Source organism: Xiphophorus hellerii, chromosome 20, assembly GCF_003331165.1.
Source record: "Xiphophorus hellerii strain 12219 chromosome 20, Xiphophorus_hellerii-4.1, whole genome shotgun sequence".
Taxonomy (NCBI): Eukaryota; Metazoa; Chordata; class Actinopteri; order Cyprinodontiformes; family Poeciliidae; genus Xiphophorus; species Xiphophorus hellerii.
Genome location: NC_045691.1, coordinates 4,995,722 through 5,018,071, shown reverse-complemented (window position 1 = coordinate 5,018,071; position 22,350 = coordinate 4,995,722). Strand labels below are relative to the sequence as shown.

At 36.1% G+C, this 22,350-nt stretch overlaps 1 protein-coding gene across 1 annotated transcript in view; it reads right to left on the bottom strand.

The window, feature by feature from the left end:
• The window catches only part of asic1b (acid-sensing (proton-gated) ion channel 1b), a 192,234-nt gene that overhangs the window by 161,080 nt on the left and 8,804 nt on the right, over window positions 1-22,350 (bottom strand). Inside the window, exon 2 of the mRNA XM_032549871.1 lies at window positions 17,021-17,216. Coding sequence (XP_032405762.1) covers window positions 17,021-17,216 — 196 coding nt within the window. The remainder of the gene's footprint in view (window positions 1-17,020; window positions 17,217-22,350) is intronic.

The following is a 22,350-nucleotide window of genomic DNA, read 5'->3' as shown; positions in this document are numbered from 1 at the left end:
TTCTATAGTCTGCTCAACAAACCGATTAGTCTGGCTGTGACTGTGTGGTGCATCTTGAACAAGAAAGTGAAGGTTTTTGGGTCACTGCAGGGCTGAATGTTGATAAGATTAATTTATGTGTCCTATCTATTCCAAGTCAAGTCGATTTATATATCACATTTCAGCAACAAAGCAGGACAGAGTGCTTTACATCCCAAAAGCATCATACAGTCACAAGTTGTGAAACAAGCAACAAACATTACATTTTGTCAAATGCAAATCGATTATCCAAGAAATAATCAATTTAGAAAGAATGACCCAAATAGTCCCTGTCTATTCGACAGTAAGGGTCAGTAAGGGTATACAAGATATGCAGTAAATTTTAAGCTAAATAGTTTTTCTTTTTTCAATGTGATTGTTAAAATCACAATACTGTCATTTTTGTGCCTTTCTAAGAGTGACAGTAAATAGGAAAATGGGTCAGTATTAATTAAGTCTGATTTAAAAAAGGATAAATGACGCCAACCATCGGTAAACATGTCTAAGTCATCAGCCCGTGTTGCACTGGAAGCCTATTTGGCATTTTTTTATGCAATCAAACTCTGTTCCACCTCCACATAACACAGTTGTAGAACAAGTGGAATAATCAAATCAACAATGGCAGCTTTAAATACCTCTGCAAACACACTTTAAACATGGCTGAAACAATAAGATGACAAAAAAAAGATAAAAGAACAAAATAAATTACAACCTGGGTTTGAAAACATACAAAAATATAAAACTCATAAAACGTTTAACCCAAGATATTGTTTTCTGAAGAGTGCTGAAGACGTCTAGACACGAGTGGCTATAAGATACATCGTCCATCATGCATTTAGATCAGCAGCAAATGGTAGAGAAATAAGGTGACCTTTTCAAATAGGGGGTTCTGATGCTTAATTAGAGTGACGTTATCTGGGAAAACAAGTGCTTTTAAACATGAAATAAAGATTGTTTTAGTGTGGTCATAAAAAAAGCAACATGAAGACAAACAGGAAGGTGAAGAAAACCTACACTCATATCGTAGTGTGTTTGCAGAGAGTGGTAAGAGAGAAAAATGCATTCATTCCACTTGAACTTTTTTACATTTCACACAATAACCGCAAGATAAACAACGTAGCACATATAACTCTGACATGGAAGGAAAATTATAAATGGTTTAAAAATATTGATTTAAAAAAAGCATGCATTTGTATTTATTCATCTTTACTTTATTCTGCTTGTTTGAGTACATCAGTGAACAAACTGCATCCTGAAAATAGGCCTGTCATTATAACACATTTTACGGGATGATAAATTGCCCCAGAAGTTTTTGCGATAAATGATAATATTGCTGCTTTAATTTTAACATTTTCTAAAAATGTAATGGTAAAGGCAAAATAATGCAATAAATAATGCTCAAACATTAATAACCCTAAATTCCGATAAACATTTAACACTGAAACTGAAAAACATTTTAAATATTCAAAATAAATAACAACTACAGAAACAACAAATAAAATGGAATATAAAGGCTCTGTAAACAAAATTATCTTTCAAAAAAAGGCTAGTTGAGGCAAATGTACTAGTTTTGGTAAAAAGAGAGAGAAAAGAGAAAAATAATAAATCATACAAATGGAACTTATTGAGCTTGTTTTATTTTATGCGACTGATTTATTGTTTATAGGCCTACTGAAAGTCAAAAACTACAGTAGACAGTTTGGGTCTTAAAAAAACATTCCAAATTTTAATCATCACCAATAATGACAATTGTGAACCTACAAAGACCTACTAAGACCTGATCATTTACCTAAAGTTAACGGTCAGGCAAGGAGAGGACAGCTAATGTGTCAACAGGGCAGCTATTAGTTCTGCATTCTACAAGTCAAAAAGTAAAAGCTCTAGAGTTTGTCACAAGCCATGAAGGGGAAGGTCTTCTGGTGAAATCAGACCAAATTGAAACTTTTTCGATAGCCTTAATTAACTCTCTAGATCACTCTGAGCACATTATGCCCACAGTGAAACATGGTGGTGGCTACATTGGGCTGTGGGATTATTTGTCTACTGCAAACACACAAAGGCTGGTCAGTGTTGATTGGCAGACAAATGGAGCCAAATACTGGACAATACAGAAAAAAAGCTGTTGTAGGTTTCAAAAGACTTCAGATTCAGAAGGAGGTTCAACGTCTAGCACAACAATACTTAAAAACAGCCAGAGCTACAATGTAATCGTTTGATCAAACTGTGGTAGAATAAGCAGACCTGGGGCGTGCTGAAGGGATAGCGCGACCCACGTTTGGAGGCCTTGAGTCCTCGACGCGGCCATCGCGGGTTCGATTCCCCGACCCGGCGACATTTACTGCATGTCTTCCCCCCTCTCCTTCCCCGTTTCCTGTCAGCCTACTTTCATATAAGGGACACTAGAGCCCACAAAAGACCCCCTGGAGGGGAGGATGAAAAAAAAAAAAAGAATAAGAAGACCTAAAACCAACTAAGAAGTTATGAGACCGTTAAAATTTGTTGTAGTCAGTCATGCATCATCTAATCTGACTGAGCTATTTTGTAAAGAACATGAAAAAACTGCTGCCTCTAACTGTGCAAAGCTGGACATATTCCACATAAATGCCATAAAAATTTTTAAATCAACAGCAGCAATACATCTACTTCTTCAAGGGAATATTATTAAACTTATAGAACCTAAATGACATTGAATAAGGTCAGTTTTTTTAAACATTTGGCAAAGACAGTCTGTGCCGTGATTGTACAGTTTCACAAAGCAAGATAGTCCACTTAACGTTACTGACGTCAACCTTAAAAAACAAAAATGGTATTTTCAGATCTTAAAGGTCAAAAATACAAATCTTTAGAGCTTTGATCAGTTTAGGTTTAAGATAAGCCGTTCCATCCCCCGAGATTACAGATCCTATAAATGTTTGTCAAGAATGTCACGTATTTAAATCTAATGCTCTTCAAATAAAGGTAAAGTTTCTATGTTCGTAACTCTGGCAGTAAACTAAATACTGCGACGAATCCAAGCATTAAGCCTTGTTTCTGTTATGTCCAGCTCTAAGGGTTTTAAAGTTGTATATTTGGTATTGTTCTTTTTGAACTTACGGTTTTATTTTCTGCGCTAATTTTCAGTTTCATTTCAGACAAGTTAACTTCCTGAGATTCTCTCCGATAATCAGACTCTGCCAAACCCTTATGCTATCCACCTGTGTCTCTGTCTTTCTTTCTTTGTCTATTTTTACCTCACTGTCTGCAGCTTTTCCTTGCCAGTTTGTCTTCGTCCTTTCTATCAAGCATTCAAGCCTTTGTTCCAACTTTCTTTCCCATCTTGATTTCTTGGACTTGGATCCCTCCGCTTGGACAGGATTTTTTTTGTACTCGCCTAGGACTGTATTAAATAATTACAGATTTCATACAACTGTGCTGATCTTTCGCTGAGATCAATTTGTTTTCACATGAAAGTGGTGGTCGATTCAATCAAAATTAAGGAAATTGGGGCTGATTTATCAGTACAACCTTAGCAAAAATTTGACTTTATTTTGTCCTTTTGACTCAAAATTTAGCTCAAGCAATGACTCAGCATTTTAGCCTCATTTGGACACCAATGTGCTTCCTTAAGATTCAGATTCTGCTCTTTATTCATGTCCTAATGGGCAATTAGTTTTACTGCAGGTCAATGAAAACAACGAAAGCAACAACACTCCAACAAATGGCTAGAAATGTAAACAGTTGAAAAGTATTTGAGAAGTATATTGAATGATTTAGAGAGCTTCAAATTTTCATATGAAAAAAGATGCACCAATGTGGTTAGCTTACTTTACCACATCCCACAATGCAACACAAACCTGCCTACAGGAAGGCGTTTGGATCCAGATTGCAGTGTTCACATGGTAGTTGATTTGGATCACAGTCAGATCACGTTCACACCATAAACGAAGCGCTCTAGATTCGGTTTGGGAAACCGTTTGGAGGAGGCTGCCTTCAGAAGGATTCGGTCAGCACCCTTGTTGTCATGTTCACATCCATACAAACGAACCCCACCAAGGGATGAAATGAACTAGTTTGTGGACTAAACAGCTGAAGTGATAATAGCCCAAGTTGATTCTTTTCAGCCTTATCTAAAGTCTTCTTTAGACAAGGCTGAGATAAAAATGTATCCTGGGGGAGATATAACTGAGTCAACAGGAAAGTTCAACTAAGCAGATATTCAAACATCAGCGGGGGATGGGGGATGGGCAGCATGCTGACACACAAGACTCCTCAAATCCCTCAAAACAGAAAATATGCTGTGAGGCCTCGACAGAGTGAAACTTTTCACAGAATACTGAGCTCTACTTGTTTACCTTTTACTCACACCAACACAGGGGGTCAAACACTGGATAACAGCGCAAGTCAAACCCCAGAGTAGCTTGAACACAGTGCTTCTGTTTGGAAAAAGTGAAAAAAATACTCTATCTGGTCATGCAGACTACAACGCAACCTTCCTCCTCCTCCCATAAACAATCATCCCTGTACTTATGTACCCAGCCGTTTTGCTCCTTCAGTAAGCAGAAGCATAAAGTTGGTGACAGATTAATTGTACACTAGCTGTATTTTAAGCTTTGGTTCATCTCTGCTGTCAGCTTCCAGCCACTGATTTGTAACCTGGCCTTGGCAAAGTTGCTGTAGCTGTCAGTCTGCCATTACGACAAAAATACTTTCCAATATTAAAAGAAGTGCTGCAGCAGCTACAGTAACTGCAACCCATAGACATATTTACCCATAAATAACAAATGCAGCGCTGAAATTATTACATGTTTATTCATGCACATGCAGCACAGTAATGCAAACACAATCAAAGGCAGAAAAAAAGGCAGGAGCAGCTGAGCTGCACCAGATTACTAAATTACAAACTGGCAACTTTTCAGACTCAAAAGAGAGAGCTACATTTAAAAATAGCATGACCTTTGCTTTTCAGAGATTTAACTAACAAAGTTGCTCGTCAGCACAACCAGAGCTCTTAAAGTTGGATATTAAATCTGGAATTTTACTGATTACTGTTTGTGTGCACAAGCCTGAGATAAGTGCATAACCAGCCCACACACACACTCACGCCAACGAACGCACACACACGTTTTAAATCCTGAATGGAGATATAAATTAGATGGACTGCATGAATGTGCTGCCTGCTCCTTTCTGTGGTCTCCACATGGTAATCTAGGCTGGTGTGAATTGTGGATTCAGCAATATTTAAGGGAGGTCTGACTGCTTTCCAATTTTTTTCCAGTAGCACCTGTGGTGATAGAAAATAAAAAGTAAATAACTGTGACATTTTAATCATAAGTAAACACAGAGATAAGCAGGATGAGATGATGAGAGTTTGTTTTTTTTTAAGTTAAAATAAAGATGATGTTTATTTCCAGCAAAAACAAAAATAGAATTAAGTATGGAGCACCTGATCAATAAAATCATGCTTATAACTTTTTTGATCGGTAACATGATGTTTTGATTTAGATTTATTCAGACCATCGGACATAATGACATCAAGTTTGGCAAAGGCCTGATATTGAGTCATTCATTTTATTCAGGTGTTTTGTAGCAGGGCTGCATCTAAACCCTGCAGGACAGTAAATGTCCAGAAGGAGCAAAGAATGTATTTATACATTATAAAAAAGTCAGAAAATTGTATCTTGTAGCATTTTAAATGTTAAATCAAAGAGCTCACTCAAAGTAGAAGTATCAGGCATCAGCTTCTGTGTTATGGTCCAAATTCATCTTTAAATAATGCATCATTTGCTGCACTGATAGTTGGAATCTGAAACTTGATTTGCTATTATTAGCCAATTCTCATCAGCAATTTTACAGTCCACTGAAGTTAAGAACTAACAACACTCGATACGTATTTTGTTCAATAATTTATATTCTAACAAAATGTCCTCCTTGCCATTCTTTATGTTAATTTTTCCCTCATTAAATTCAGCTTCCATCCAGACTAATGGCCTCCAGCCTTTCAAAAGATGAAATGGTAAACGTTGATGAAAAGTAGTCCCTGTAATCAACAGTTTTGAATATTATCTTCTTAAATAATAAATAAAAGAAAGAAGGTATAGGCTGGCATTGAAGTCAAGGGTTTTAGAAATTTTAGGTGTCATTAATATGCATCATAATTTTCACTGTCTTGCACTGTTAACTGAGCTAATGCAAGGCATGAATTCTGCCAAATTACCTGTGAGGGGAATCAGTACCAGCTGTCTGTGGCCAAACTGCGCTAGTTTTTATTCCAGTAGCATGTTCTGAGAAAGTAAAATCTTCCACTGGTGCATATTTATTCTGTGACAAAAGTAACTTGCAATTTCTTCAAATCACTGCTATACCAATTATTTCCACCCCAAGAAATTCCTACAAACTACTTTTACTTCTTAATTTATAGTACTGTACTTTTGAAATTCTCATGGTGTTGATTAGTCACCCAGAACTTCTCCTGCTGTACAGTCTCTTCAAAAATGAGAAAAAACAAGAGAGCATGCCATTCAAGAAAGGCAGAGGAGGGCTAGAAGGAAATTATATGTATGGTAAGAAGAATCAACAGGTTTAAAAGAACTGAAGCAATGACGAAGGAAGATGAGGAAGTTTTTTTTTTGTTAAATCCTCTGGAACTCAAAGAACTGCAACAAACAGCCATCTTATTGTCACCAAGACTTCATCACTTTTATGTCAAGGCTTTGATATTCATCTTTAATACAAAATCATAAAGCACCAGTCAGAAATGCTTTACTTTCTTACAGTCACTTATTCTTTATATCACAGTATAAACAGTATTTACTCAGAATATCGATCCTTTTTGATGCATTATGATAGAAAATCCATTTTCTTGTGCTGTTTTATCGTGCGATGATATTTAAAAAATTTGAAAAGTGCAATTTAAAAACAAGAAAAATATCTTCAACATAAAACATCTTTATATTTTTTTGTGAATCTACTCGCCTCTATTTGTTAACCATTATGAGTTTAATCTGACGAAAAAGCTATGTCAGTCTAAAACGTAAGTCTGCAACGCAGCAATATCTGATATTTAATCAAAGTTTCAGGATCTGGTTTTGACTTTTAAAACATTTGAGTCGTACAACGTCTTCAATCTCTGAGTTTACAAAAAATGTTTAAAAATAAAGTTGTGCTCAGAACAACTGCAACACATTGTGTGAGAAGTTTGAAATCACTAGGCTGTCGAGATTAATTTTGATGGACAATAAACTCTCAAAGATCAATAAAATTCTAATGAACATTTAACACTGGAAGACATTTTAAAACAACAGGAACAGCAAATGAAATTAATTATGAAGTCTCTGTAAACTAAAATGTCCTTCCAAAAAAAGGTTAGTTGAGACCAAAACACCAAACAAAAGACTTTATTCATCCAGTTTTTGGTAGAAAGAGAAAGAAAACAGAAAAATGATCAATTGTGCAAATAGAAATTATTAAGCTAGTTTTAATTTAGAACAAGTTTAGAAACGAAATCTCAATGAAACATTTTAAATAGTTATGGACATGGCAGAGTCATGTAAATACTCAAGAAACTGATGGATATTCTATAATGTTATAATAGATAAATAAATAAATAGCTATTGCATTTCTTTGCCCTTGAGTTCACTTCCACTAGTCCTTCATCCGTTAAGTAAGTCTGAAAAGCATATAAAAAGATTTCTTTTTTAAATATTTCTCTCTTTTTATTCTGTGGATTGGTGTTTCTTATTGAAACAAAAAAAAAGTGAAAAAAAAAAAACAATAAAATTCTGATCCCAACTTTTTGAAAGCTGAATCTTTAAGATTAACTGCAAAACCTTGAACAATATGCACAACAACCAATGGCTGCTCTGCTGCCTGCAGGCATTGGTGCTGGAACAGACGAAAGCAAGGACACACAGAGGTTGTGTGTGCCTTGAGTGACAAGCCTCTGTTCTCATCAGAAAAATATCTAAAGCATCTTTTATTAATTCAGATGAAAACGCTGCTGAGTGACTGAATCGCTGACTAACTGGGGCAGATACAACATGTGGATTCTGCTGTTGCAGCGACATCAAAAAACAGATCATCACAAGACTTCTGAGCCGGGAAACCACAGATGTACTTCACAAAGAGAACAATAGGATTTATCAGCAGTAGAAGACTTTGTTCTGCTCTGTTTATAGATACTTCATCACTTTCTATTGTTAGATTTTCTTCAGTTTATGTAAACTGTTGTCATTTAATACAGGGCTCTTTAAGTTCATTTATTTTAACTAGAAAACTTCATGGTCACTATTTCAGACTCTGGAAAACCAATTAACTTAATCTTAATATTTGACATATTTGGAAGTAAGAAAAAATTATCTGTAGAAGAATACATGAACAGTTTTTTTTTCTAATCACAACCAACAATTTCTAATTTGTTTCCATACAATGAAACATCAATACCTAAAAAAGAGAGAGATGGGAATCAAAGGCTGGTGTTTTTTATGATAGGACATCTACCAGGAAGACAATGGAAAAAATAATTAAGACATGCCTGGTGAGATAAAAACCCATCAGGACACAGTGCAGCTCCATCTTCCTTTTTTCACACTTTTTCTCCCCAGACACAGAAGTGCAAGATGACAGCTGTACCCTGTCATCCGCAGGATGAAGAAACATCTTTTTGACCCGTCTGTCATTCATCCCCTCCGGTCTTAAATTCAATAACACAGTTAGGACAAAAGCTATATCATAAAATCAGAGGGAACAGCATGGACTCCTATGGCAACCATCATCCATCAGCAGATGTAATCATCAGAGTCAAATTCAAATGCCAAAACCATTAATCACATTTTTCTTCAATTAATTCAAATGTGGTAGAGAAGAATGAAATTTTCCGATAGCAATGTACCACGGCAGACTATTAAGCTTCTAAAAGAACGACTAAATTACAAACATGATGGAGAGAGGACAAAGAGAAGGGGAGAAAAAACGTTTTTCACTAATATGACTGGGTGGTAATTAGCTGCCTAATAAAGCAGGCTGCCACCTGTCAGTACCGTGTGAATAATAACTCAAACTATCTGCAGAATTTCAGCCTTACGTCTGCTGTTTGTGCACCGGCGTGGAGAATACCCAGATCTGTTCACCGGGACGGCCGAGTCCTGCTTCATATTCTGCTGCTGAGCTGGAATTCTTCAGGCCCGTCCGCTGCATGTCTCGCATCGACATTCAGCATGGCCAAACCAACCACAGCTGGAAATGAGCCTCAGTCTGGCACAGATCATTACCACAGGCAGCCAAAGTCCTAAAAACTTCTACATGCATATCTGGTCCAGCACACCTGAACCAACTGGCTGAATTCCCGGTTCGGCATGTCATCCGCCTGGTAACGAACCGTTCATCTGATTCAAACATGTTGGTGAAATTAGCTCTTTAGGACTGGATGTAACAATAATATTGATAACAAATCATTTTGACAAAACTGAAATAATCTGATCTTAGACTGGTACGTAATTCAATGTAAAATAGTGTGTTGCTTTGATGTTTAATTAATATTAGGCCTTCACAATGTCAGGAAATATGTGAATATGATAATTGCTGCTGAATATTTGCACGGTGGGATAAGAATAACTAAAAATTTTCCCACCAGTGCCCACAACCCACTCTGAGTTTTGGCATCTACAATATTGGGCTTATTCTGGCAACTTCTGCCAAGAGCTTAAATCATTTTTGAATATCAACTAGGGTTGTTAGTTTTCCAGAGACCTCACACTTTCTGAAACGTTTTTCTGGTTTCAATTAGAAATACTTGAGTTTTGAAAAACAAAATTTATCCTTATAACATGGTGTAAAATATGAGCGTCACAGCAGAGTAACTTATTGATTAATAAGAATACAGGAAACAACAAAAAATGGGGTAAAAAAAGAAAAACAAATCTCTTGGCCCTGGAGAATCAATTCAGTCGAGATGCATCAAGGGCAAACTGCTAATCTTCTCTAACACCATAAGCAGTCATTTTGCTCGTATTTTATTCATTTTCCAGAGAGGTAAACAGATTTTGAGATTAAGAATTTGTTCTACAACCATATGGTCTCATAGGCCATAACATTCAGCAAACAATACCGTAAACTATTCACATATGCAATCATGAATATTTAAAACCAAGGACAATAAGTATGTCACAGTCATCACAAGCCAAAACAAAGAGGTAACAATCAGTAGCTGCGTTTCCATTACAAATATGCACAAAACTTTAACATTCCACTAATGAAAAAAATATGCAACTGTGTTTTTTTCATTAAATAAGAAATGCAGTTAAAATCGCATGTGAATAATTTTGTTCAGGAGATAAAACATTAAAAAACCTGCAGCAGCCATCATCATCCTACCACTTCCTGTCGTCTTTTTCCTGTTGTTCATGTGATTCATATGATGCAAAAAAGGTTTTTCCATTACAGTTTTGCAAAATAAATAAGACCAAACAAATACCTCAACCCATTGCCAAAACTTTTTATTGAAATACAAGTTTTTTTTCTAAATTAGCATGAATCGATTCAGCAAATTTATTTTAGAAATTTCAAAATCCACAATTGGACAGTCAACGGAAATGTGGCTAATGTTTGTATTTAATGTTTCCTGTTCAGTGTGTGTGTGTGTTTTTGCATGTTAAGCCCAGGGTTTAAAGGTCACCAGTTTGAATCCTGGCTGGAGCTTTTCTGTGTGGACTCTCCTGTTCTCTCCGTGTCTGCAGAGTGGGCTTCTCTCTGCAGGGGTTTCCACCCACGGTCCACACTCACGTGCTTAAAGGTCAACTACTGATTCTAAATTGACCTCAGGTGTGAGAGAGAGCATGCATGGTTGTTAACACAAACTGCTTGTACAGTTCAGTGAATCGTTTTTCTACCACTCTCACCTTCTGCGTGCCTCCCCCCCACACAAACACACACCAGGCCGGGTTACACGGATTAAACAGCTTCTTAGATCCATTCATGCTCTGAATTTTGCTTTCATCTTCGTTTCGCCCTTTGTCCCTGAACCCTTTTCGACTCCACATACACATCACCAGCCTATCCTATATAAATAAAGACATGGCCTTCGTTTTGTAATTAAAAGTATGACCATGGGGTCAGATGGGGTGCATTATTTATGCAGGGGATGCGCGTTCTCCAAATCCCTCTGACAGATAATTGTCGCCTGTTATCATTGCTTTCCTCTCTGCTGGGATGGAGGCTCCAGGCAGTTCACCCATGGCCACATTTTATGGTGTGTGTTTTTATAGCTCAGTTTGTAACTTTAATAGCATAATATTAATTTTTTTTTGTTAGAGTCATTACTGTTTGAATTGTGACACATATTCCAGTTTCACATTTAAATGACAAATGAGCAAACAGTGGTGAAGTTGAGAAACAGAGCACAAGCACGCCTGGGGAAAATATCAAAACTTAAAATATGTCTTGAAATGAGTAATTACAAAATCTTTTTACCTAATAAGTAGATTTTTGTCCCTAGATAAGAATAAAAGAAAAATTAGTGTCAGGGAAAGCCAGCAGTCTTGTTACCCTAAAAGAGAAATTGTTTTCTTTTTTTGTTTTCATTAGAAAATCATTCATTACTCAGCAACAACCTAATAGATCCATGTCTTTGAGTTCTACAGTAATAGCAAATTGATTGAATTATCCTCAGGAGGGAAAAGGGTGGGAATTAGCCAGCCAGCCAAAAAAAGAACAGCAGAATCATCAGCTTCAAGCTGATGGATGAGACCAGAATAGAAATAAATAAGAAAGAGTAGAACAAAGGGGAAATCTGTCAGAAACAGTTGATGATTATACGGATTTATGGCATGTTGTTTCGGGGATTTATAAATGACCACCCGCTCCAAAAATTCTGAGACACACAGGTTATCGGATCCCGGCGAGCTGATTTAAGTTATGCATCAGTAATAAACCTACAAAGTACAAAAAAAAACCTTTTGCAGCTCAAAACCTACACAGAACAAAACAATCAAAGCAACTCAGCCAGGAAAACAGTTCCTGCCTCTAAAGGATGAACTTCTAAACTAAAACCAAAGAAAAGCAAAACGAATTTTCAAATTTCATGACTGAATTCTCTAAGAAGACAAAACAAGTCCTGCATAAAGCTAACATATTGCTTTAGACAGTTTGTGAACTTCAATCCGAGAGCAGGATTTCTCTACTGATCCCGTCTCTTTACTCTACAAACAGAGAAATCTGAATATCAATGGAGAAATAAAAAAGTCAGGTGTTTATTGGAATCAATAAACATTTCAAGTCAAGAATAATTTAACAAGATCTCCACATTCTGATTTATGTGCACAAACACACAATGTTTGTACCTTGAAGAATAACACACATGTATTCTTATTTCTTGGGTCTGTTGAATAATAGTTTTCTACTCTAATGTACATTTTTTTTATTACATTACATTTCTTAAAAACAGACTTTGTTACGTTTTTCTTTTCTTTGCTTGTCATCTCTTGTTTTCTTAGTTCCAGCCTTTGACTGGACAGGTTAAATTTATGCCACATTGACATTGCAGTCAATCAGATTGTAGAACAGACTGGGAAATAGGAGTCTGCCACATTTATCTAACAATCACCGCAGAACTGTTAGATTCACCTATGATGTCAAAGAGTTTTCCTAGGATCTTTTTAGCCCCACTTTAATATCAGTGACTGCATCCAAGATATATTTATATGCTGATGACTCTGTCATTTATACAGCAGCAGTTTCCTGAAATCAACTATCGAAGATTTTACAGGAAGCTTTTCTGTACAGACATCTATACTGAAAGTGATTGCTTTTCAACTCAAAGAAGACTAAATGTAGGACAATAATGTGTCATGATAAGGCAGGTGTCTATCACAAATGATGGTATAAACCTGATTTAAAAAAAAAAAAAGTTATTTAATGCTAATGTTGGCCATTTCTTAAAAACCTAAACTGGGCAATATTTATGTCAAGATCAGCCCGAAAAACTTGCACCATCTTTTCTTTTTGTTTTTTTGCTGCAGTATGCATCTTCCCTATTGAAAAACTCAGTGCACCATTCTGCATTTCACCTATTCAGGCTCTCGGACTCATTGCTGCACCTTGTACAAACCTTAATGATGGATTTCTTTAGGTCAAAAGAGAAAAATGTGCATGCTCCTGATTACTGTAATGACTGTCAGTGCTCAGAATTGGCAGAGAATTTGGTAAAATTGACGCTTTCTTTTGTTTCATGTTTTTAGAATAAAATATATATAATAAAATAGTATTTGTATTAATAGAATAGCATAATAAGAAGACCCAGATATCCTGAAAAAAATTACAAAAATGACAAAAGAGCTAAAGAAATTTAAATTTTTGTTTGTTTTGTTGGATTTGTAGAAAAACATTAAAAAAGTTATCACAGAACAGTTTTGTATGTTTTGTAAATCAGTACAAAACATTTTTTGTTGAATTGGTTTTCTTCTGTCACGTCTGTTCAGTTTTAAAATGGATAAAATAACTTGTGACATCAGTAAAAATGACTGTAAACTGTGATTATCGTCAGAGTTGAGATCTTCTTCAAATCTCTCAAGGTTGCAGCTTTTATCCTGTCTGGCTCTTCTACAGCTGGAGGACAAATGACGCCAGTAACAAAAAAGAAACCTTTGTTGCTTGTAGTAAAAATAATACCACTACATACATATATCAAACTGATTGATGGATTATAATGTGTGTCAAAGACTTCTGTATGTTTTCTAATCTGTCCAGTGCAGCCAAACATCACTGCAACCCATTTAAAAAAATTATTTTCTCTACCTTGATTTGTTAGTGGAGAAGCAGACATTTTGGGGAATAAATGAGTGGAAAGAAGAGACATGCCACGCTGCATTGTGTAGGGAAAACTAGAAGACAGCTGGAGAAGGGAGATACACAGGAGCTCTGTGGTCTTTGGGAGGTTAAATGAGCACAAAGCTGGGTGTCCACCAATAGTACTTCTTTGTTGCTGCTGTTGTGGCAGCTGTTATTTTGTGCCTTTGTGTCTCTTTGGAGCACTTGACCATTATGTCCAGTTACATCCCAAGTCTTTGTTGTTACCTAGGCTTCAGTCTCTGTATATCTGCTCCTTTTCCTCTACCCCTTTCTCTCTTGGTCATCTGTCTTTCTCTTGGACTCCCTGCTAGCACCCGCAGGGTGAGCCTCACAAAGTTAGAGTTTTCGCTGCAGATTGAGGTCTGTCGCTGTTGCCTTTGAGTGTTCAAAGTGGAAAAACACTTACAGGAATATTATCTGCAGCAGGCTCCCCAGAGCTCAAGATTATACAACTGACTTTGTGACAGTTCACATGTCACTCACGTAGAAATAAAGCCATAGATACTAAAATGATGATACGTTTTGATCACACACCTTTCTATTTTTTATGTAGCTTATGTCAGGTGTTCAGTTTCTTGTGTCTGCCCTTTATGTTTTGTACATGCTAATCCAAGTATATTCATGAGTATATTATTTTTTTCTTTTATTTATAATGACCCTTATCCCCTTATCCTCCATGGTATGCTTTGACCTTTGGTTGCCTTTTTTTTTTTTTAGGTTTAAACACAAACGCCTCTGCCGCAGCACGCTGCTGGTTTTGGTTTAATAAATAATGAGTCCTTCTGTTTCCCATCCACCAAACTGTAAACATATACCTAGAGTCTTCCGTGCAACTTTGACTCCCTGCTATGTTAGCATCAACTTCTGCTGTTGTTGAGACTGTAAAATATATGAATCGAAGTTATTAAGCTTACAAGTTTATTTTACATTTAAACATCCAGCCATATATGATGAAATATAATCTAAAATCAAAGCTTTTTGGTAATTTGTCAAGTTAAAGCAACTTTATTCCCATTTTCTGCTTCTGACGAAGCAGCATAAAGCAAAACACATCATAGACGCTGAGAACAAACCTGCAGAAGCTCCACACAGTGAGAGTCAGGTTTGCTGTTATCATTTCTTTTTGTCACACTTTCTATCACACTGGAGATTCTTTCCGCACCATTAGTTACTTTCTGCTGAGCTGTTCACCCATTTTCTCTACTGCTAATAATACAGTACAGCCATATTATGCACCATCTGCCATAAACACAACTACCTAGACTTAATGTGAACACATCAGCAGATTAGAGGAGCCAAATGATGTGGGTATTGCTGTACTACATGCTTTTATAGGAATGGGGGTTGGGGGATCCTGAGATGTTTCACCCTTAAGAAACTATGAAGGGCACAGAGGGATAGATTTCCAAAAATATATTAATTCGATTTATATTTCTGATAAGACGCAGAAATGGTAAGACATCACTCATCTTCACTAAAAATCTGTTTGAGCATTTGTTCAAAATACATTCATGTTAATGGGAAAACAAACGTGCTGCAGAAATATTTACCATGGCTTCTGCTACTATTTAAATGGAAATAGTCATAATTATGAAAACTATAAACATTTAAAGAGAAGTATTTAACATGTACGGAAAAGTAAAACAATGTCAACATGTAGACAGGACAGATACACACAAATGTATCTCGACAGTTTGATGAAATGTTCACAGTTTTCCTGTAAAATAATGATGAGTTTTAATGTTTTATTTACACTCAGTATTTTTCACTTGATGTTAAAACGCCTCCTGCTTACTTCTAGAGGACTCTGAGGGACGCTCATGTTACCGACCTGCTTCTAATCAAACTAAACACCGTAGCAGTGAAACATTACACCACGTTTTGTTTTGGCGTTACACATCTCTGCCTTTTAGATCAAAAACCGTGTTTCACAAAGATCAAAAACTAAATACAAAGAGTCACCCAAAGGAGTTCTATCAAGGCTGTATTTTCAAAAGTTTAATTTTACTTAAACTTCGCTGAGATGATTTTCTGCTGCGACTTAGTGGTATTAAAAAAAAAACTCTACTACTGTAAATGAGTGGTTAAGGAAATTGAAATCATCTATTCAACACACTTTTAAAGATGTCGTTAATGACATGCCACAAATGTGCAAAGAAATATCGACCTCCTTCAATACTTTGTTGCACAGAATTTAAAGTCTAATTGAGAATCAATGCACTTATCAGTCCTGCATCAATAGCAATAAGCAGCCCTTGTCCAACAAGCCCTATGAGGCATTTTATTACAACTGCTGAGCAATGACAGAAGAAAATGACTAAATTCCTGGTGCTGTAAACAAGAGCCGAAGCAAAACGTCACAATTTCTACTGAAGAAGATTAGACAATTTTAAGAAAACACATTATGATGTTTTTCAGCTCTTCTGAAGGAGTTGCATAACTTTTAATTAACTGTTGCAAATACACATGGCATAAGAGACTGTTGCATATCGAGTGGTGTGTCTTTCCGTTAGTCACACCCTTTTTGTCAAATGTCGAGCAAAAATGTTTTAAACGTAGCATTTTATGTCATTAAAATATTTTCTATATGCAAGAAAAAGTAAGAATTGTTCCACAATGCTCACATCATAAAGGCCTTTAAAAAATAACGAAAAAAACACCCCCAAAAGAAAAACAGTAGCAATACCAACCATGTGTTACAAACATGCTCATAAAACCACTCTGCTGACTACAAAAATATAAAATCTTACCAAGTATTTTTGAATAGTTTCTAGTAAAAATATCTTAGTAACATTTCAGCAAGACAGGAGCTTGTTTTAAGTCAATAATGCCTTAATATTGATGAAAGAATACTAATTCCACTGGCAGATTATTTCACTTATAACATGACATTTTTCACATTTTTTATTTTTTTATTAATCCTTTATTTAACCAGGTAACCCCGTTGAGATCTAGATCTCATTTTCAAGAGGGACCTGGGCAAAAAATTTGCAATAAAATGTTATTAGTGAAATAATCTGCCAGTGGAATTAGTATTTTTTCATCAATATTAAGGCATTATTGACTCTAAACAAGCGCCCATGTCTTGCTGGAAAGTTAATTGTAAGTTAGTTTTGTCACTAGAAAATAGTCAGAAATCTTTGGTAATAGTTTGTGCTTTTGCAGTGTAAGTATTAAGACTTACCACTTTGAAGTGTTCAGCGCTGCACTCCGTCCCTCTGTAGGAGCAAGACAGCAGCATTTCCTTAATATCGTGGCCCGTTCGCTCGTAGAATTCACGCATGTTGAAGGGTCTGGGCCTGTAGTCGGCAAAGTCCGTCTTCTCCTTCAAGATCTTCAGAACACTTTCCTCAACCAGATGTGGGTCCCGAATTTCATACCTGGACAGAGAGGCACTCAACTTAATACATAAAACAAGACATTCAAAAGAACTTTTTAATCCAAACAGTCCTTCCTCTAATCATTTAGAAAAGTAAGGGAAACAATGGTGATAATAAAACTAGTTTAAAATAAAAAGTAAGGCAGAAAAGCTGCAAAAACTGTGTGATTTTAGCCCGTCCTTTTCAAATGTCTTCTATAAAATTAAAGCATCTCTTTGTGTTAGTTGTTTTATTCAAAAGATATTTCTCAACACCCGGAAGAGGAAGTTATCTGAGTTGCATCTTTAAAGTGCAAAAATAAAACAGTGCATCAGTGAAATTTGCATACAGACAAGAACTTATGCAGAAAAATATGCATGACTAAGCTCAGGTAAACATACAGAGGAACGGTCATCGATGAAAGTCAACATGAACTGCAGATATCTTGCAAAAGTAAAACTTGCAACTTCCCTCACAGTGGTCTGTAAGCAAAGTTGTTTAAAAAAAAAAAAAAAGACAATTATAAAATCCTTTAGTTCTAATAAAGAAAGGCAGTACAGATTTTCAAAAAAGAATACTAATAGAAAAGAATATTTCACATATATAAAGATGTAAAAAGTCCTCCATAGCAAAGTAGTGGCGAAAAAAGATTTAGTAGTTAATAATGAACTACAAAGATAATTTCTGATAAATGTGCCATTCATTCTGTCCAGTTAGATTTTTATAACTTTGCAATTTTGCTGATGTAGTTCTTCCACAGAAACAATCCGTCTGCCTCAGGATACCAACCAGGCGTGAAGTTTCACCTCCGTTGGGGACATTTTGAAACCACTTTGACAGCACAATGACTTAAAATAATTTTCTATATTCTGGTCAGTCCATTGTAACACAATGTGGATCTTCGCGTCAATTAAATTATGTTAATTGATATATGATTGTTATTTGGGTCACATTTCATACTCGTTTAGTTTAAAATATGATATAATTGTATTTTAAAATGCATGGGATTTAAGCATTTTTATTAATCGTAGTGGATAACTTATGAAAATACTTAACTACAAAGAACAGCAAACTGGTGGTTTTCGGTAAAGAGGTCTGAAATGGTTTGTTTGGGATTGTTGGGTAAGAAATGTGGCGATGAACCGGCAAAGGATTGAAGTGAGAAGGGATCAGAATAAACATCTGCTAAAGATAAAGTAAAGTCTACAAAACCATCACAACAGAGGATAAATATTATCTGGTTAAAGATGTTGAATCTGAGTCATAAGATTTTTAAACATTCTGATTACCTTAACTCAATTGGAACCCATGCTTTTCTTTAGAAGCAGCATTATTTTATATTGCTTTATAACAAAATATTTCAGCTTCCTAAGCTGTTTTTCTTCTTTAATAATTTTAGATATGCTTTATGAAAAAGTTTGCAAATAAATTGGGGTCACATTTCACAGAAAAATTCCTTGTATAGGTAAATCTGCAATTACTGAAAAGCAAATATCCTGGGGTCCACTGTGCATTTAGCTCCAGCACTGCACTGCAGCAATTCACACCCCTCCCCCACAACTCCCCATTCAGCTCCTTCAGACTAGCCAGCAGCAATTAGCAGCCACATCTCCTGGTGGAACTACATCTGCTGTGCTCATTATACAAGCTGCTTCTCAGTGCAACACTAGCAAAAACATTGTTAAAGAGTAAATAGAGGCGCGATGTTATGATGACTTCCTGAAGGCGGAGCTTCAGAAAGAGCAAGAGTTTTTAAATAGACAGTCCCCCAATTTCAAGATGTTAAATAACAAAGTCAAATTTCTTTTAAGACATATTTTATATATGTATATATAGCAACTGAAGATAACATAGTTAGTTGATTGTGCTATAAAATGTCATTATCTGCCCGGAAAACACTAATACTGCCCCTTTAAATAAAACTTTGTGTAACAAAACACATAGTTAATTTCTTTTGTTGAGGCTCAGTTTATTGTCCATAAAACACATGACTAAGAATGACTAATGATGAATATGTTGGTCTAAACACTTTGGGAACCATTTATAATATTCCTCAGTTAGGAAACTAGCATCATTCACAGAACCAAATGCACCTCAATTAAGCAGAATGGGCCTCTGATGACCTCTCAGGAGCAATGACCCATCAGTGGAGCAAGCACCCAAATTATGAAGAGCTCATTTTAAGCACTGTGGAAAAGAACAAGTGAAACACACAAACTGAGGAACACGGAAAATGATTTGTGCTTTTTTTTTAAGGAAATAACTGATAACTATTAATTTATTCATTGAATGAAAAATGTAACGGAAACAGTGGCAGTCATCCCATTAAACAGTTCATGTATCATGCTATTGTGATAATTTTGGATTGCTCAATTTACACTTACACGCATCAATAGCTCTTTTTCTAAAGCCAAAGGATTCAAAATTATAAGTTAAAATAAGAGAAAGTTTAAACAATAAATCTGTCCAAAGCTTTGTTGATGCTGACACTCAGCTTATTTCTTTTTTACATGGGCAGTATTTCAAATCATTATTAGTGGAAAAAACTAAATGGGATTTTTTAAAATTTCACAAGGTCAGTCTGTCTGGGCTTAGAAAAGAGATGAAAGAAAATTAGAGAGCACTTCCTTAATATTAAACCACAGATCAATTTCGTTTCATTTCCCAACTCTCTTGCAAGCACCTTCATATGTTCCACAGTGGACACGGCGGGCTTGCATACACGCCTCAGACTCAGAATATGAATGCCACGCGGAGTGTGGTGTAATTTGAAAGGGGGGTAATTTTCTTTTTCTATGTTTGCAACTGAACAGAGATTTAGGTCAGTCATGCTTCATGCTGGATGAAGTTAATATGAGTGAGAACACTGCGGCTGGCGTTACAGTCGAAGTGAATGCCACACAGTAAGTCATATTGAGAAACACCCACAGTTTGATATATTGTCACTCCAGCAGATTAAAATGTGTTTTTGTGCAGACCAGGCATGGCAAACCAGACGTGGACATTGGACAAATCCATTTGTTTTGTCCTTTTCTGTTTGCTTCAACAACCAGATCAATTACAGGGTGACAACTTTCAAGAAGAAACATAAAATCATGTCAATTAAACTCGGCTTTGATTTATAAAACAGGAGGGAGATGAAATCTGTTCCCAGATATCAACATGTTTCTGTGTGAGATGGAACAAAAGCAAAGACCTCGTTAAGACGCTCGCTGAAGCTGTTGAGATCGTGTCATTATCTGCAATGAACGCAGTCCTGTACCAACATGGGGTGAAAGAAACCATTACTCTAAAAGCATTAGAAAAAGCCAGATTACACTCAACCCACTCAGGGAAAAATACCTAAATTATTGGAAACATATCCAGAGTCTGGCTAAACGAAAAATTAAGAGCTAGGCCATAATGGCCATTGTTACATACAGAGGAAAACAGGAGCATGCCAACACCAGGCCTACTGTGAAGTACATGGTGGCAGCACCTTGATGGGCCGACGGGAACATTATATTGAAGATTATATATAAAAATATTGTAGCAACATCTCAAGACATCAGAAGGGAGTTAAAACTTGGTCGCAAACCAACTTAGAGGATGTGCACAGGCTCCTTAAATATCGATCAGTTTTACCAATATCTCATTTATCTTAAACAAAATAAAAATAAAACATTGTGTTCTGCGATTTCTGGCAATAAAGTCAGCTCCATTTAATGAATAAAGCAGATAGGCTACCTAGATTTCAGGACTTTAGTTGACAGTAAATGTTTCATTCGTTTTAGTTCTAAAACCTCTCGGGTCGCAAATGTTGATTGATTTGAATTTCGCTGTTTTCTACCAACAGATGTTTTGTAGCGAGTCTGAATTGACCGATTATTTGTAGAGTTTGAATCCTACAGAAAGTTGAGAGCAAGTTTCCTCTGCTAATTTCTCACCTTAAAAAAAAGCCATAACCAAACAAAAATTATTATTTGAGGACGTTTGTCCTGACCTGAGCAGTTTTGTCCCAGTATAAGTTCAGCAGAAAGCATAACTAAACTCATTTATTTGCCTTTTATGTCTTAACAACCAGTATTCACTAATCATCCAATTCTATTTTGTCACATTTTTAATAGATTGCATCTTTATTTAAAAGGCATGTTTGTAGAACTGGGTGAAGCTATAATTTTGAACTTGTCTACATGTCATCACTTGTCCTGTTTCTACTCTAATCTTAACAAGTTTTACCGTCTTAAATGTTATAATCAAGAAACATGAACATAAACAGATCTCAGAATAAATCAGAAAACTACATCAAAGCAGGATAATGTCATTCATTTAAAAAAATTAGAATTAAAAAGTATAATTAGTGCTTGAATTGACCTAATCAGTGGTACTCCAAAAGACCCATCACACAAATCACACAAACTCAGTGAAAAAGACATAAAATCACAGCCCAGAACTCGGGCTTACATTATGACTACATCACTACGCTGTCACAATTTAATAAGAAGCTACAGCTTGTTGTGGTATATTACGAACTTAATTGAATTGTATCCAGAGCTCCTGTCTTATAAGCAACACAAAGCTGCCAGGAGAGCACTTAAGAAGCTCTGCTCACATCCCCGAGTCAGGAGGCTTTAGCTGAAGCGCATACAATCACAATAATACGGCTAGATTTTTAATATTACTCTGCCACCGCTCCCTAAAGCAATCACTGCAAACTCTCTGTGTATGGGTGGGAGAGACAAAATTGGATTATGGGCCACAAGCACTTTAATTTTCTTGTGGGAACTAAAAGGAATGAAGGCGCATCTGCAAAACTTTGCCACCTTATGGGTGAGTCCAAACAGCTACTGCTTTTCTGAGCATCACAAAAACTAAATTCAGTTCTTAAAGTAAGACAAAGGAAATGAGCATTACTGTTTATTCAACACCTGAATCTGACAGATGAACAATCTGAAACGGTTCTCCTATTGTTGCTAATTGTGCCTGTGCACTAACAAGGCCTACCTGACTGCGTATTGGTGATTCTGAACATGGCTCTGACACAGTTACTATCCTGCTCTGGACAAGGTCATACAAATGCAAACTAGGGCCACCGTGAAGAGCAGCAAGCCAAAACAAGCCTCTGTCATATTAATGAGCAATTACACAAACCGCCGATCCAAAACACAGCAGAAAC